Source organism: Pagrus major, chromosome 17, assembly GCF_040436345.1.
Source record: "Pagrus major chromosome 17, Pma_NU_1.0".
NCBI classification, from domain to species: Eukaryota; Metazoa; Chordata; class Actinopteri; order Spariformes; family Sparidae; genus Pagrus; species Pagrus major.
In genome coordinates this window covers 21,676,623-21,692,694 of record NC_133231.1, presented here as the reverse complement: position 1 = coordinate 21,692,694, position 16,072 = coordinate 21,676,623, and the positions used below count along the sequence as shown (strand labels likewise).

At 40.2% G+C, this 16,072-nt stretch overlaps 1 protein-coding gene across 1 annotated transcript in view; it reads right to left on the bottom strand.

Moving 5' to 3' along the window:
* The window catches only part of tmem145 (transmembrane protein 145), a 46,933-nt gene that overhangs the window by 18,318 nt on the left and 12,543 nt on the right, over window positions 1-16,072 (bottom strand). Inside the window, exons 2-5 of the mRNA XM_073486003.1 lie at window positions 10,620-10,694; window positions 10,067-10,144; window positions 6,762-6,848; window positions 4,711-4,812 (exon numbers count right to left, since the gene is read on the bottom strand). Of these exons, the coding sequence (XP_073342104.1) occupies window positions 4,711-4,812; window positions 6,762-6,848; window positions 10,067-10,144; window positions 10,620-10,694 (342 nt within the window). The remainder of the gene's footprint in view (window positions 1-4,710; window positions 4,813-6,761; window positions 6,849-10,066; window positions 10,145-10,619; window positions 10,695-16,072) is intronic.

Here is a 16,072-nt window from a genome sequence, read left to right as displayed (position 1 = left end):
TTGACAGTGACAGTAAATTTACTTGTACCTTGAAGGAACACTTCAGTTTATAAAAAAAGAAAAAGAAAATTCAAAATCAACAAATTTGGACATACTGCTGCTGCTTCACATTAATAGCATTTAACTGGCGAAACAAGTCGGCTTATTATTATTATTTTGAAGTAGACTCGTCACAGTCACACAGCAGAATTGTACTTATTGTAAGTATAGTACTTGAGTAAATATACATTAATACATTTCACCAGTGGTATGAAGAAATGCTGCTTTCCACACACTTTTGGCCTAATGCATTCATTATAAATGATAATATCAGCTTAACATGAAGTGAAAAGTTGATCCTGCTGCAGTGTGAATCCTTCTCCATAAAGATCAAGCCAGAGGGTGTAGCATGCCACTGAAGAATGGAGTGGTACCTGAATATCCCCACCACCATGTTTCACTGTGGTTTCTTTCCCTCTCCTATGTGTCTCCTTACATAAACCTTTCTTCAGAAACTTAAATCTCAAATGTGGCTTCATCAGTAAAAAGGACTTTTTTTCATCCACTGAAAAATTCTGGTATTTCTTAGCCCACCTCAAGTGTTTTGGCCTAGTTTCACCTCTTGTGAAGTGGTTTAGAAACTGCTACTCGTCCTCTGAGGACTCTACAAGACAGCCTTTTCTTAACAGGATTTCTGCCGATTAGAGTCGTGCATTTATAGTTAGCAAATGATGTATCTGTAATGAAGTTGCTTTTCTAACTCTCAGGGAACTAAACTGAAAGTATTGATCTTCTCATGGTGTGGTCACGCTTTGGATACAACTGATTCAGTCTCTGCAAAGCATTTTAGAGTGCACTGCCCCCTTAGAAACCTTTAGTGCATCCATTATTTGACTTCACGTCATACTGCAGCAGGATACTGAGCCCAAACACGCCTCAAAGCTTTGCAAGAAATATTTGAAGAGCAAAGAAGACCAAGGAGTGCTGACTGTCATGGACTTTCCTCCACGGTCTGCTGACCTGATAATGACAATAACTGTTGAGAGCCACAGTGATTGAGAGTGTAGCAGCACTACAGTCCATCAGGGCAACTGCAACACGCTGTGTTTTCATTTCTCACAATCATTTATCTTAACTTGTCCTCTTCTAAAGTTGAGCATGATAAATAAAAGAAGACTTCAGCTGAGTGAAACTGGAGAATTTGTTGAACATGTTCCTGATAAAGTTTCACAATAAAAGCCTTGTAGGGAAATGGAGGGCTTCTCTCCACTTTAACGTTAGAGGGCTTTAAACAGGAGCAGAAGATCAAACCAAGGCCTTCGTACTGCAGGCTACAAAAACTGTGTTTTTAACGCAGCATAACCTGCACCAACTCGAGAGTTCTCTCTTGTGGAAGTTGGTCTGAGTAGTATAGTGGCATTGTGTGTACAACAGTTTTTGTACATCATAACAAGACATAAGCTGAGCTTCTCGGATATCCCCGGGCTCCTGAAATCCAGCCACATGCCGCTAGTTCTCTCCACTTGACGTTAGTTCAGTCGGTTGGCACAAAATCTAACTGGCTGAAGCTGGAGAGGACCGACAAAACTGGAAAAAACCTCCCCAACCCTAAATAATTGTTAATTGCAGCCCTAACAAAGTTTATTTTGACATACAAAAAAAATACGACTATTACAGCAGAATCACACACTAAAGTATTGTACTTGGCGTTCACACTGTGAGAAAAACAAACTACAAATCATCAGGCCTGTTCATTTCCCATAAAAGGAATGCACCTCTCCCAAAAGACTTGCAACACTGTCGAAAACTCCTGTTAGTATTTCTTATTTATTACATTTAAGAAGTGCAGTGTTCCAAGTCCAAACTGGCTCTACAGTGAATATCCTTCTTCTTTATGTGACTGTGTTACAGGTCTTTATGAGAAATATAGTTTTTCGAGTGAGTCCTGGACAAAACACAGCAGATACGGGTGTGTTTCTGCACCGTCTGTTCTATAAAGATGAGTCACCTGGCCGAGCTGACAAGTGAGAAATTTTGGCCATTTTAGTGGCCCGCCCTGCGCCCATTAACAGCCAGTCTAATTTCAGTGCTTTCTTGGATCCCTGCTGAGGAAATTTTGTTTCATTAACAACAGTTTTGCTCAGCATAATAAAGAGAGGTTGATGACGGCCATTCAAAACTTTCCATTAGTCCACTTCCGTTTGAAACACTATGAGGATGAATGCCTCACAAACTATTGCACAGAAAACAGTCACTGGGGTCAATGGCAAGCAATGAAGCCACGTTATTAAGTTGTTCTGTTTATGTTCATAAACAGAACAAGTATTGCCAGTAGTATTGCCATCAAAAAAGGCAATACTACAGAAATAAGTGTTTTCTTCTAAACTTTGTAGCTGCACAAGGTTTCACAGATGCAGCTAGAGCTGGAATGTAAAGTGTGTGTGACAAGGACAGCTTTTAAAAGTCTTTGATGTTAAATATTATCAAGGGAAATACCATCAGTGTGCATCTGCTGGAGAAAGGACAGCATTTAAGCCTGCTGATTTCAATGAACTTTGGTTTCTCTGCAATTTACTTGTCTGAAAAACCTTTATGCTGACCGCCAGAGGTGCTCTACTCTGTAATTTGCGATGACCTGAATTTTATTTATAATGACTGTCTATTATTTTTCCTACTGATGAAATAATGGTTATTTACTGCCTTGAGGTTTCCTGCTATAATTAATCAAGTGTAATTGCCTGGAAATGTTAAATAACCTCACATTTTACCATTTCATGCAGGAGAGTCTACATTTGGAGATTGAGAGCAGACGTCCTCTGATTTTAAGAGTTTATGAGCTGATATAGATTTAGACCCACAGGTAAAGACTGAGATGGAAAGTGCATTAAAGTTGAGAAACAGGGACAAAGAGAGGAAAATGGTAGCACATAAAAGTGATGGTGCGCAGAAAAATGCATGGAATGAGTGGGAGGCAAAGAAGAAATGAGCCCAGCAAGATGGCGAGATGGAGAGGAAAAACACAATTAGTGACAGGCTGACAGAGAGGAGCAGGAGATGGAGAGGTAAATAGATATGAAATGGCGTGGGGCAAGTCACAGCTTGGTGACAGAGAGTTGAAAGAGAGCAGGACGCAGCCAAAGATTGTGAGCGACAGAGGTAGGAAAGACAGAGAGGTGTGAAAGCAAAAGGGAGACGAGAAGGCGAGCGGCGGGAAATTGGCTCCGGGGCACGGTGTGCATATGTCCCCGGGAGCGGAGAGACGAGCTTTTATACTTTAGTCCAACAGCATTAGGCAGCGTGTCTATCAGCGGACGCTGGCGTGACACTAAACCACGCTCCGCAGGAAGCATCCGCTCTAATCATATCCCTCTTCAGCGAACACTCTCCACCGACTGCATGAAAACAAACCTACAGAAAAAATCTCTCACACACACAGATACACACAGGATCATGACCAGGAGCATGACACTGATGTTACCCAGCATATGACACTGACAGGCAGGCAGACATAGTGATTCACATACAGAGAGAAATCGTACTTATTCACCCTTTTCCTCAGCCACTTTCACAAACATGAAAACACTAGACACATTAAAAAAACAAAACACAACACAAACACCTCTTTCTGTGATTCGTCCTTGACTGAAGCCCTCAGTGTGGGAGGATGTATCACCGAGCAGAGCCATCATTATACGAACTTGTGATTTCTCCAACGAGCACCCCAGTCCAGACTCACATCAAACAAACAAACAAACACAACGACAGCAGCGACCACTTTTTGCTTTTTTTTCCTTCCGGCACACCATTACCGCAAAAGAGTCCCATTAAAAAACAACACAATGCTTAAAAGTCCCTGAAGCTAGCTAATCAATAGGCAACAGCAGAGCTCTTGTAAGGCATGGTTAGCACAGTTTAAGAACAGAGTCGCATATTAAGAGTCTTTGTTGAACAAAGCCGTGTAGCATGGTGGAGAGATAAAAGCGCTTCACGGTGTCCAGGGGCAATTAAAAGGGAGATGCAGAGATTCAAGATCAACTAGAGCATGTGAAGGAGGTAGAGGAAAGGGGGTGCAAGGGCCATTTTGGTCTCAGAGTAGAATATCAGTTTTCTAAATTGCAATCTTTATCTCATTTGGATAAGTGTTGTAAATCACAGGGTTTAGTTTTGCCTATTTATCTCTAGAATTTGAAAGGTAGCCTGGTGCAAAATCCTTGAATGGAAAAGCTCACATGCTGGGACAAAAATTATGCCCAAGTTGATTTAAAATTTAAAAAGGGAGCCAGCACAAAAAGTAGCCTTAAAACATCCAGAGTTGCACAGATCTTTCCTCAGGGTGCGCTGGGTATATTTTTGCCTCAGCTTTCACATTTTAATATCTGATGCTGCTGCTTGCACCTGAAATCTTTTTTTTTTTTTTTTTTGCTAGACTGCAAAAACTTTAAGAATATGGTTTAAAATAGCTCTTTCCTTTGGTTTCCTGCTTTCAATACATTTGTAGACGTCTTAAACAAGTATTAATAATCCACCTGAGGAGTAATTAATCAGTTTTGATGGACAGATGACGATAACGATGACGTTAATGATGATGATGTTGTTTATCTGAAGAGCAGCAGAAACAAACACAGACTACACGGGTATGTTTGAGCCCTCAGAGTCTTGTTTGTTGGTACACCTGCCCTTGAAGAGAGGAAAAGCCAGTGGGGTCAGGGGCCGTCAGGGGTCAGTGCTTACCCCGCACTTGCTGAGAGCGATGTACCACCATCTCTCCCTCACCGAGCGGAAACTACGGCCACCCACGCAGCTGAGAACCTCCTCATCCCCGTCTCCCTCCACCTGGGAAAGAGAGATATGAGAGAGAAATGAACGGAGGGGGGTCTGCGCAGAGGATGTTGTTATCCGAAAAATGCAGCGCTTTTTACCTCAGAGACACATTGAATTATCACACTAGAGTGAGAGCCTGATATATCAAGATACAAACATATTTCACACCCCAATATAGCCTGAAATGTGGCAACAAGATCCACTAACCGCCACAACAACAGAGTCATGCTGGCAATCACACTTCCTAATGCGATAAACAAACACGATGTGTTGCTTATTGAAAAAGAGGCAAAAGGAATATCTAAAAAGAAAAAGGTGCTACAGGAGAAAAAGATCTTTTGGACCTTTTCTGGTTGACTGGGAAGCATCATCAACACCTTCAAATGTGTGAATCAGTAAAATGTTACAAAAACACATTACAGACCATTAGCTCTCACTGCCTCTCTCCCTCTCCCTCTGTTTTTGTTTATCTCTTTTCCATATTTATGTTCCTCTTTTTTGCATTACAAAGGAATATGCAATAGGAGAGATGAAAATAAGTTCAAGTATCTGATGATAAAAAGGAATAATGTAATACTTTGTAATACATATCACAACACAGAGAAGTCAGAGGTCAACTGTGGTTACAGGAAAACATCCCTGCTTTAGATTAGGTGTGTGTTTAAGGGACTGGTATGGAGGACTGAAGCTGCCAAAAATAAATAAAGGAATGAATAAATCATGTGTCTGATAAATAAATAAGCCATTAAATGCACCAAAAACAATATTAAAAATAAATGTAGGAATTAATTAATTTATAAAACGAGCGCAGCGCCTGTTCAAAATATGTTGTCTGGCACATATTATCTGCTAATGTGAGGGGTTTACAGATCCAGTCTCAAGCTTTCAGACTCATCAGGGCCACCCCGATAATATCAAACATGTTGATATTTATGATTTAAAAACTGAATGACAACATCAGTGCTTTCAAAGCTGGACCACAACAACCAATGGGAGAGGTGTCCCGGAGCAGTTGACGGTGCTGCCAAGCATCGGTAAACATCCTGGCTCCTGAGGCACAAGTTAACTAGCATACTACTGTTGACAGAAACTTGACAGAAAATCTCAATTTTGACACTGCTCTTCCTTGGTGCCTCAGCAACGAACCTGCCATGTGTGAAGTAGATCGCATGAACGGTTCTGAAGACATGCAAATCACACAGACAGACAGAGATTCCTTACTTTATAGTGAACAGATATTTCCTTTTTAATTTGCTTCTTGATTTTCTATATTATTTAAGGATAGAATTTGTTACATTTCTGCATTAAAATGTCCAAAAATGACTAGACCTTTGTTTTGTATTTTGTTGAGTAATGTACACTTACACTATCCACAATGTTCAAACCCAAAGAAATCCATAATTTTATTGAAAGATAACTGTTGATGAATTTTCGGTCATCTGATCAACCCAGGTGAGAAAAGAGACGTGATGCCTTAAGTTGAAGCATTTAATGAAACTCCATCGAGGAGAACAGGCTCAACAGTACATGTAGTAATGCAGTGTAATGCCATGCCAGTTCTGCAGGACACTTCTCGATCTGTGGCTATTTAACCCTCACAAAGAATATCCATATAAAGCTATCCCTGAACCCCAAATATATCATATCCGCTATGGATTACTCCTTTTACTCCCAACTTTAAAACATTACCTCGTCCGTGAAAATTTCTGTATGAGTCACAGTGATAGATTTTCATTGGCAATGGTGGCTGTTTAACAATGAAGACAACAACTCCCATGATCCCACTTCTTATGTTTTGTTTTGATTGAGAGACTCCTTATCAGCAGAAATGACATACTGTGCATTTAACGGTACATCAATGATACATTTATTCTTTAATTTTGGCAGTTTCAGTCCTTCACAGACAGGGTGCAGCTCAGTATGTAAAGTGTGTGTATATTTGTGTTTTTGTTTGCCCTTACCACACAGCCTGACCAGGTGTACCGTGTTGTGAGGTTGATGACCTGGTTGTTCTCGGGCCTCAGCACCGCTTCCTTCTGGTAGCAATTCTGGCAGGAGAAGACGCAGTAAAATCAAAATTGGAACAATGTTTTAAACATTCAGAACTAAATTTTTTGTCATACCCTCTGGCTTTTTCAATCTAATTCTGTCTTTGCAAAATATTTTTTCAATAAAGCTTAGAAGAAGGACCCAAACTTGTTGCATTCAGCTGCGGGTTACAACTACGTTCATCTGTATGCATATTAACTAATAACAGAGCGGCAGTGAAAGCCTAAGAGACCATTTTTCCAGTCCGGAAAATGCATGAAATTAAATGTGTTTCATCAAAATGTAATTGAAATCACGGCTACATTGCCTTCTGGTCTATTGAAGCTGCTGTAAGCTGAATTCAAATTGATATGTTTTGTCTCTGCTGTGATGGATTTCTTTCTTTGGGACTCCTGAATATTAGTGCAAGAACGGTGAGTGGAGAATGAAGACCGTACTAGTTGAATCTGTGAAAGTGACACCAAAGTCTGCCTGAGAGCTGACAAATAGTGTGCCGTTTGTAGCTGTGCTGGAAATACCTCGACACCACGTCACATCTGCGTCTGAAAACATGCCAGCAAGGAGAATACGCCAACACATGACTGCGTGGGCCGAATCATGAAAGGTGTTTGGTCAATGTTCGTATTTATTTAAAGTGCTAGACTATTTTGGCATGGATTTTCCTATAAAGACAACACCTGATAACACTGTTGTAAACAGTTTGTAACACAAAAACTCAACACAGGATTCTATTAAATGAGATGCTGCGTGTTGATAAAATAAGCCTGAGCTGGTTAAGCTGTAAAATGTGTGAGTGGAGGACATCCACCCACAGTAAATGGTTGCATTATACATAATTCATTGGTTGTGAAAGCTATTTAATGTTGAATTTACTGTATCTCATGGTATATAAAAATGAATACAACACACATTAAGAATTCATGCACGCTACCACTACAGTATGTACAGCGAAAGCTAATATTACACGAGTCCACTCTCTCTACTCTAAAAGCCGAAGATCTCAGACCTAAGACTAAAACTCGAGATGCTAAATGTACACCGCATAGAACATGGATGGGAGAATAAGTGTGTTGACCCACTAAATGTAGGACTTACTCTAAATGCAGACAGAGACAGTGTCATCGTAATGTTTATTGTGTATTCTGCAGTCATAAGCCCTATGAACACAGAACTAGTGTTACCTGTGGACCTGTGATCTTAATTCCATGTGAATCTGCCATCATAATGATCATCATAACTTGTGAAAGGACAAATTCCACTGAATATTACCTACCATTTTTGAACAAACAACAAGGTCCCGTGATAATATTAGTCCCTGTGAAGTGGCATATCTTTAATTTAGGGGTCTATTTCTTTTCAAACCGCTTTTTTCTGCTGTCAGACAACTAAACTGTTATAGACTTCGATAGCAGCTCATAACATGTTTAATAGCAGTCGGCAGCTGCGCAGTGTGATCGGCTAAACTGATGTTTAATAGATAAGACAAACAGTGTTAGAAGCAGTCAAAGGTTATTATGCAGCCAGCTGTCGATGAAGTGTGCAGAGATGGTCTACAAATCACTCCAAATTCAAAACACTCTAATCCCCCAAGTTCTGTAATATAACCAACGTGAGAGCACGGATGTGTGAGGTCATTTTAGTAAAAGTTTGTGAATATTTTCGTTTTTCGGTGCTGCATTTTGCAGAAGGTCCCCATATTTTTGTCCAGCTTGTTAGGATGAAAATTTGATTTTAGCTCATCGTCTATTATGAATGAATGAGGCATCGTTTGTGTTTTGACAACGTTTTGCTTAGAAGTTATTTGATCCTGGAAGTTAACATCTGTGATTATAATTTCTTTACTGAAGCTGACAACGTACCCAGGAGACAGCGGCAGTAAATATGAGCAAAATACAGACGTCGCTTATGCCGTGTGAATGCGCCAAATGAAACACAGGTGTAAAGTGGTAATTTCTAAATCACATGAGGTCCCTTATAATACTACATAGGGCTACAGATTCATTAACATTTGAGTTCATAAAGTCGTTAAAAGGTAATTAAAATGTAATAAATAAGGTGTTATAAAGGTAAAAAGATACTAAGAGATAAGAGGTAAGGTGTTTGGTTAAAAGAGTATTAATCTTATGTAAGGTCTTTCTTTAGTTGAGGGCGTTGTGGGAAATGATGCTGTGTGGTGATGTGATGGGTCAGTAGCTTTATGGGTCAGAACCAACATGGCTGCAGAAGAAGACCATACAGCTCCAAAATAACGCTATTCTACATGTTGTCCAACATGCGCACACGGTAATTGTTTTTTATTTGTTTCATATTAATGTATAATGTTGTTAATGTGCCCTTACATGGACACTGGTCATTTTATTTAATTGCAGCACATTTCTGTTAAATGCATAATGTGTTTCAGACTTATCAACTGACACTAGCTTGAGACACGTTAACAATGAGTGGGAGATGTATGTTCTGAAACTTTTATGTATTTTATTTTGTTGTTTTCACGGTTGAAGTAACAAAGAGAGAGCAAAAACTAAAACTTTAAAAGACATCTGTGTGATGCGTGGCCATTATTTCATAATTTCCTGATGTTTTAGCTCTGTGCTCAAATTGGATTTGAAATAAAACAATGACCTCGAGGCTAAAGTGCTGACTTTCAGATTCGAGGGTGTTCATGTATTGCTCATCCAATGATATTGTTGGGTGAACAATATCGATAACAGCATTTTTTATACATCAACTCGCCTGATATTGAACAGCGCATCCAATATGGATGTAAAAATCCTCACATCACGGCTGATTGTAAGCCCTTTTCCCTCGATGGACTACTGAGCCAAAACAACAAAAATATGTTATAGAATTTTCTATAAAATAAAAAATAGACAAGTATCTGCAGAAAATCTTCCTGTTGCCATTTCCTGTTCAGGCAAAACCCTCTGTTCGCACATATGGATCGTGCCATCCTTGATCACTGCATGTATCATCAATAAAATATCAATGCCTGAGAGTGAAAGCCTTTCAGGAACTGAGAAAAGACAGCTTTGTTTTACTCTGAGCAGCATGAGCAGCGTGTGATCCTTTAGCTCAGGTTAAAATGTGAAAATCAACTAAATTGGAGTCACGGGGCGTTTTCATTACACCGGTGACATGAGAATTAGTAAATGGAGCTGTGTTTTGCTTTAATAATGGCTTGTCGCAAGACATGATGCAGAGGGTGTCGGTATCTCACCTTTTCAGGCCTCTTGTACACGGCTGGCCACTGAGAACTGTCATCAAAGTAGAGCAATATGTTCTGACAGCAGCGGGACTGCACAGAGGAGTGACAGAGAACGGGAGAGAGCATAGAGAGTGCATAGATCAGAGAGGAGGCAGAGAGATGGTTTGAGATTTATAAGACAAAAATTGTTTCCAAAGACTGCAGGCAACGACAGCAAAGCAAGGAATGGGTAAAAGGAGACAGAGCGGAAGAACAAAACAGATGCGTAGAAAGATAGAGCGGGGGAGAGCAAAGGAGAAGGAGGAGATGGAAAAAGAGGACGAGGCGTGTTCAGCAAGAACAGCCGGAGGAAGAAGAGAGGAGAGAACGAGCGATGGCATCAGTTTAGATAAGGTAAGAGGAAGGAAAGCGAGAGAAGTAGTTGAGAGGAAGACACTGAAGTAAAGAAAAAAAAGGATTAAGAAAGAAGGAAAGTAAAACACTCATATTGCCGGAGAAAGCTGATTTAAAATAATAGATGTAAAACAAACGCATGACATGACACAGCGACAATAAGTCGTCCTACCTTTGGATAGCGGAACCGGAAGTCCAGGCGTCCAAAGTCGGTGAGAAAGCAGAAGCGAGTGAGGAAAACCCAGTCCTGGAGTCAAGAAAGAGAAGAGAGAAGGGAAAAAAGTGAAACAAAAAAGATTACACCAATGAAGCAAGGTAAAAAGAGTCTACAGTCATGCTAGCAGATCTGTGCAGGTGTGCTTAGAACAAAGGTGTTTTGAGCAAAAGTACAACTGTGGCTGATGGAAAAGTGGTTTGTTTTGCAGGTATTTAGTCATAAAATTACAATTTTCCCACTTGGGCCAGCCTTTGAACAGCACGGTGGTGCAGTGGTTAGCACTGTTAGCATGAAGGTTAGCCCGAAGTGTAACCCGCTGGGAGTTTGCATAGGTTTCTGCCAGGTTGTACGCTGCCCACTGCTCCCTCGGGATGGGTTAAATGCAGACTACAAATTTCACCATGTTGTACAATGTATGATATGCGACATGAAAAAGATTCTTCTTCTGTCACAAAGATATTTTAGACTGGTCTGTAGTGTAAGGCCAGTCGCAATTTTGCCTTTATATTTAGTTAGACAGCCTAACATAATACATCATTTCTATAAAGTTAGCCAGACAACCTCAAGGCTAACTCAGAACTACCATGTTTCAATGTTTAACAAGCAATGTGAAAAAACTAGTTAGTAGAAGTATGAGTGTTGCTTTTTTCAAAAGACCCAGCATCTAAACTTTGGTATTGTTGGACTCTTTGCCAGTTTTCCCAATAAAATGTCCTTGTAGCTGTTGAATTCTTTCAAGAGGAAAGGTAGTCTTGGTAAAGGTACAAGGTAATTTATTGGTCATCATACAACACAGGGATATGTAACGAAAGGAAAGTTTGTAAACTCGTTATTAAAATACAAATATACATGAATCTGCGTAAACACAGAGTCCATCTCTCCTTGTCCTGCTGTAGTCGACTCAGAGTACAATCTGCCCGTCGAGTGCAACAGCTTGATCCGAGATGCTTGAGTGGAGACAGGTCTCTGTTGGCACGACAGTCTCTGATTTCAAGTTGTTTTACCACCCCCGTCCCGTTTTGTCCATTTTCTTTTCCTGTGACCAGACATTTTCGAGGAGCAGCTGTAAACCAAGCTGGATTAGCATGGCTCCTATTCCGACTTTCTTCCTCCCTGGGATGGTCCAAACGGTCAGTTTGGATGGTCAAAAGATGCTGTGGGGCGTGACGGTCCACTGCTCTTAATCCAAAACACCCAGTTTCTTCTCCAATGGCGATGACAGAATTTCTTCTTTGGGCAACATGATTCAGCAACAAAGCTGAAAAAAAACCATGGTTCAAAAACAAAAATGTTGCCGGAGAAGCTACGGCCGCTGCATCTTCATGCGCCGATCAAAATCAATCATGCGATAATCAACAACTAAGCATCGTTGTGCAACGGATGAATTTCTACATCTGAAGTCTGATTTTTAGGTTGATGGAAGTCATGGTCAAAATCTTCATGAAACCAGTCATTGCAGTTCATCTTGAAAAGAAAATGCCTGTGCCAAACTCCATTCCAATCCATCTAATGGTTGTCGAGGCATTTCACTTAAAAACCACAAATAGCAGCCTTGTGGAAAGAAAAGAGGAAAAGTCAGGGGACTACCAAAGTCAGTAGCAGTTATTGCCTCAGACAATAAAAGTCTATGCCAATTTTTGTGCCAATCCATCAAGATACACCGAGATAGTGCTCAAGATAAGTGAAAACTTTAAAAGGAGCTAGAGGAGCAACAAGGTTATTTGGATTCATTCTCTGGGCACCATGGATATCCGTACCAAAATGTAACATAAATCCATCCTGTAGATGCTGAGATATTTAAGTCTGGGCTGCATGGTAAACTAGCTGATCAACACAACGACAGACCAACAAACATGACATCTTGGCAAATAAGTAGAGGTTCTGGAGAAGCACATGGAAGCTAAAAATGTAGAAGAGGGAGATGGAGCAGTAAGGAAGAGAAGAAAGAAAATAAAAGTTGGAGAAGACATAAACGGGGCAATAAAGAAGTGAAAGAGAGACGATGGGAAGGGGAGTTGAAAAAAAGGGCAGAGTTTCAGAAAAGTCCAATAAAAAAGAGGAGGAGGGGGAGAAATTTAAAAAACTGGTTGAGGTGGAAGGAAAAAACAAGAAAAGGTAGAGAGGAGGGAAGTTTTGCCAAGAGGTTAACTCTAGAGAGGGTAAACAGAGAAGCATTAAGGGGCTGCTGAACACTTTAATAAGGGAAAGAGGTGAAGAAAAAGAGAAAATCTGGCCTTAATATTATTCAGCTATAAGCTTGGCAGCATGAGACCAGATAATAGTGCTGATGGTGTACTTCACTCAGCTTACATAAGGCACTGCAGCAGCACCAGCATGGCAGATCAGTCAGTGGTGGTCTATATATATATATATATAAAAATATATATATATATTCTATACAGCTGTGGGCAGACACATTCAGTAGATATGGATCATAGTGCTGAACACAGCACTAACACCACATTACTTATATGTTGTTTACACACAGCTTCTCTTATCTGGAGGGCTGCCCGGTGTGAGCAGGCCCTACTGAGGGAGCTGGAGTAAATGAAGAGTCCTGAACCAGAATGAGACATCACATCTTTAGGAAAAGTAATAGTTAGTCTCGCAAATTGGAAACTAATGACACAAGATTTATGTAGACAAATGACACTAGTGAGAGGCCGAGGCTGGATTACAATCTAAAATACTAAAGGTTTGGGGTAAATGCCTTTTAGTTAACAGGAAACAACCCAACATTTATCAGCAACAGTTTTGCTAACTGATTGTTTTGTGAGAGGAAAAATGCCAAAATTCCTGCTTCTTCTCGTGGGTGTATTTATGCTGCTTTTCTCAGTTGTGTCTGTCAGCTTTGGCTCCATTATACTATTTTCTATAGAACAAATGATTAATCGATTAATCCAGTAAGAAAAATCACATATTCATCTGTAATGAAAATATCATTAGTTGCACCCCGAAATAAATTAAATGCCCCGAACCTCTACAGCCAACAGCCACACAAGAACTTTGCCGGATTAAAACTACACAACATTTAATCATTTTCTGATTTTAATTAAGTAAATAAATGAAATTTTTTTGATACTGCTGATACAATTATGTCAGTACTCAACAAGTATTGAGGTATATTAATATATGAATGAATTAATCAATACTTTTTACTAAGTAAGTTTGCACATGGGCTCAGTACTTTATCTTTCAACTGTAGATGAGGAAATATCGGATTACACTAAACAAGACCAAGAATATGATCAATAAGCCTTTACAGTAGAGCTTAAACAATCAATCAATAAACCACGAAACAATAATCTTCAAACTATTCTGATAATTGATTAAAACATTCAGCCATTCTCTGGTTCCTGCCTTCGAATGCGATAATCTGCAACTTTTTTGTCTGAGTAACTTTACATATTTGTGTTTTAAACTGCTGCTTGGATTGGAAAGAAATTTGAAGACTTCCCAGAGGGCTTTAGGAAACCGTGATGGGCACTTTTCTCTATTTTCTGACATTTAACAGACCAAAACAAAAAACAATTAATCAAGAAAATAAAATGCAAATTAACACTTGCCCTCCTTTTAAGATTTGGTTTAGAAAATTGATGATAAATGAACAAGCGTACAAGCTACAGGCAGTGTTTGGTCAGTGCTCTAAAAGTCAGGCCATTCTCATCAGAAAGTCGGCCATATCGGGTGACTGTGAAAGCAGCTTATTATGACCCATATTTATGTTTGTATGGAGGATGAACAGCAACAAGTCCGCCCAGGGAGGAGGATGAGATGGATGGTTGGGTCAAACAAGCACTGGGGTTGGGCCAATGAACAATGCCATAGTCCATCGCCGGTGGCTGACAGCTATCGTCTACTGAGCCCTGACCAATGTAACACTGTGATTTAAAACGTCCCTCAGCAGAGAGCACAATAAAGTAGTTTGCCCCCTCAGAGTTGCCGTGGGGCAGGAGTTGTTGTTGTTTGTGACATGTGGGAGAGGAAATGAAAAGAAGTTTGTTGCTGCTCAGCGCCCTAACATTACGTCTCCATATCCCGTTTATAATTTTCTTACTAATCCATCTTTGTGTCAAGCTTCGGAAGCTGAACACAGCTATGTTACGGACATGTGGTGCAGAGACAGAGAGGTGCTATTTGTGAGAAAGTTGATTGTTGATTGATTGAAAGTTGAGATTCATTCCCAACTCATCAAACACTTGGTTTCCCCAACTTTCTACTCAAATAGTGACACTTAAGAATGGCGACCGATCCGACCTACAATCCCAAAGCGTCCTCCAAAAAGGACCTTTAAACTTGGCACAGGGATGTATGTCTGTGGTGCCTGGAGACTGTTTTCTCTCCTGGGTGAGACAGTCAGAGGTTGCAGTCAGTGGTGAGCTAATGAGCAACTGCTGCCTGACGACTGAGGGTTAGGGTTACACACCGCCGCAAACTCAGAAACACATATTACATAACTTACGTAAATTGCAGACATAACATATTTTAAGCTAAACCATGATGTTTTCCTTGACCTAAACAAGTTTTGCCTAAAACTAACCATATTGTTTTAAGGGTCACTTTTCCAATCAACCTATTCAGTCGTTTAAGTACGAGGATGTGTTGAGCTTCAATATTCAGCCCTACTTATGACTGTAATAATGATGTATGACTTCTTGTGTTTTCTCAGTCCTAACTGGCGTGCTATACTTTATCTGTAAATGATGATAAAACAAGCATTCATTTATCATTTCACACAGAACGGTTGGTTGGACAGTAACTTATTCCACTGCAATGTAGCTTCTTGAGACCAGGAAATCACAAAGTGTAGAAATAAGGAAATCACAAACGATATATTCTCTCCTAACAGGATATGATATATTTTGATGTATTTCCAAGTTCTATTACATCAGGTAATGTTTATTTCCCTTAAAAATCAATTGTACTTTTCAAATGTTAAAACAAGCGGATCGAAAACGTGACCACAACTGCATCCACACACACAAATCTGTTGCACATTTCAGCCTCTTCAAGCACTCGTGCACAATCCTTCTTTTTCTTATTAAAACGGGCCTTAAGGTTGGTTTGTTATGAACTTTTGATCTCCACCCAACCAGCAAAACTCCCCGTGCGCCATTATATTGTAATTACCTCTGGCCCACGTTCTCCCTACATAAACAAGCACAGTAATTTCTGTGCTGAGAAATAAAATGCAACCAGAGCAGTGTAGCGTGGCTAGCAGCGCTGCCTCCATATATCACAGCAAACAAAACCGCAGCCATATTTCAGACGCTGCCAGCCAGCTTCATCCCCCGGAGCCTCTGGGTTATAATTCATGGCAAACTCCAAAAGTCACTGAAGCTCGAGACTCACTCCCGCCTCCGTGCGTGTCGTCCCGGGTGACCATGACAACCGGGGCAGCGGAGGGA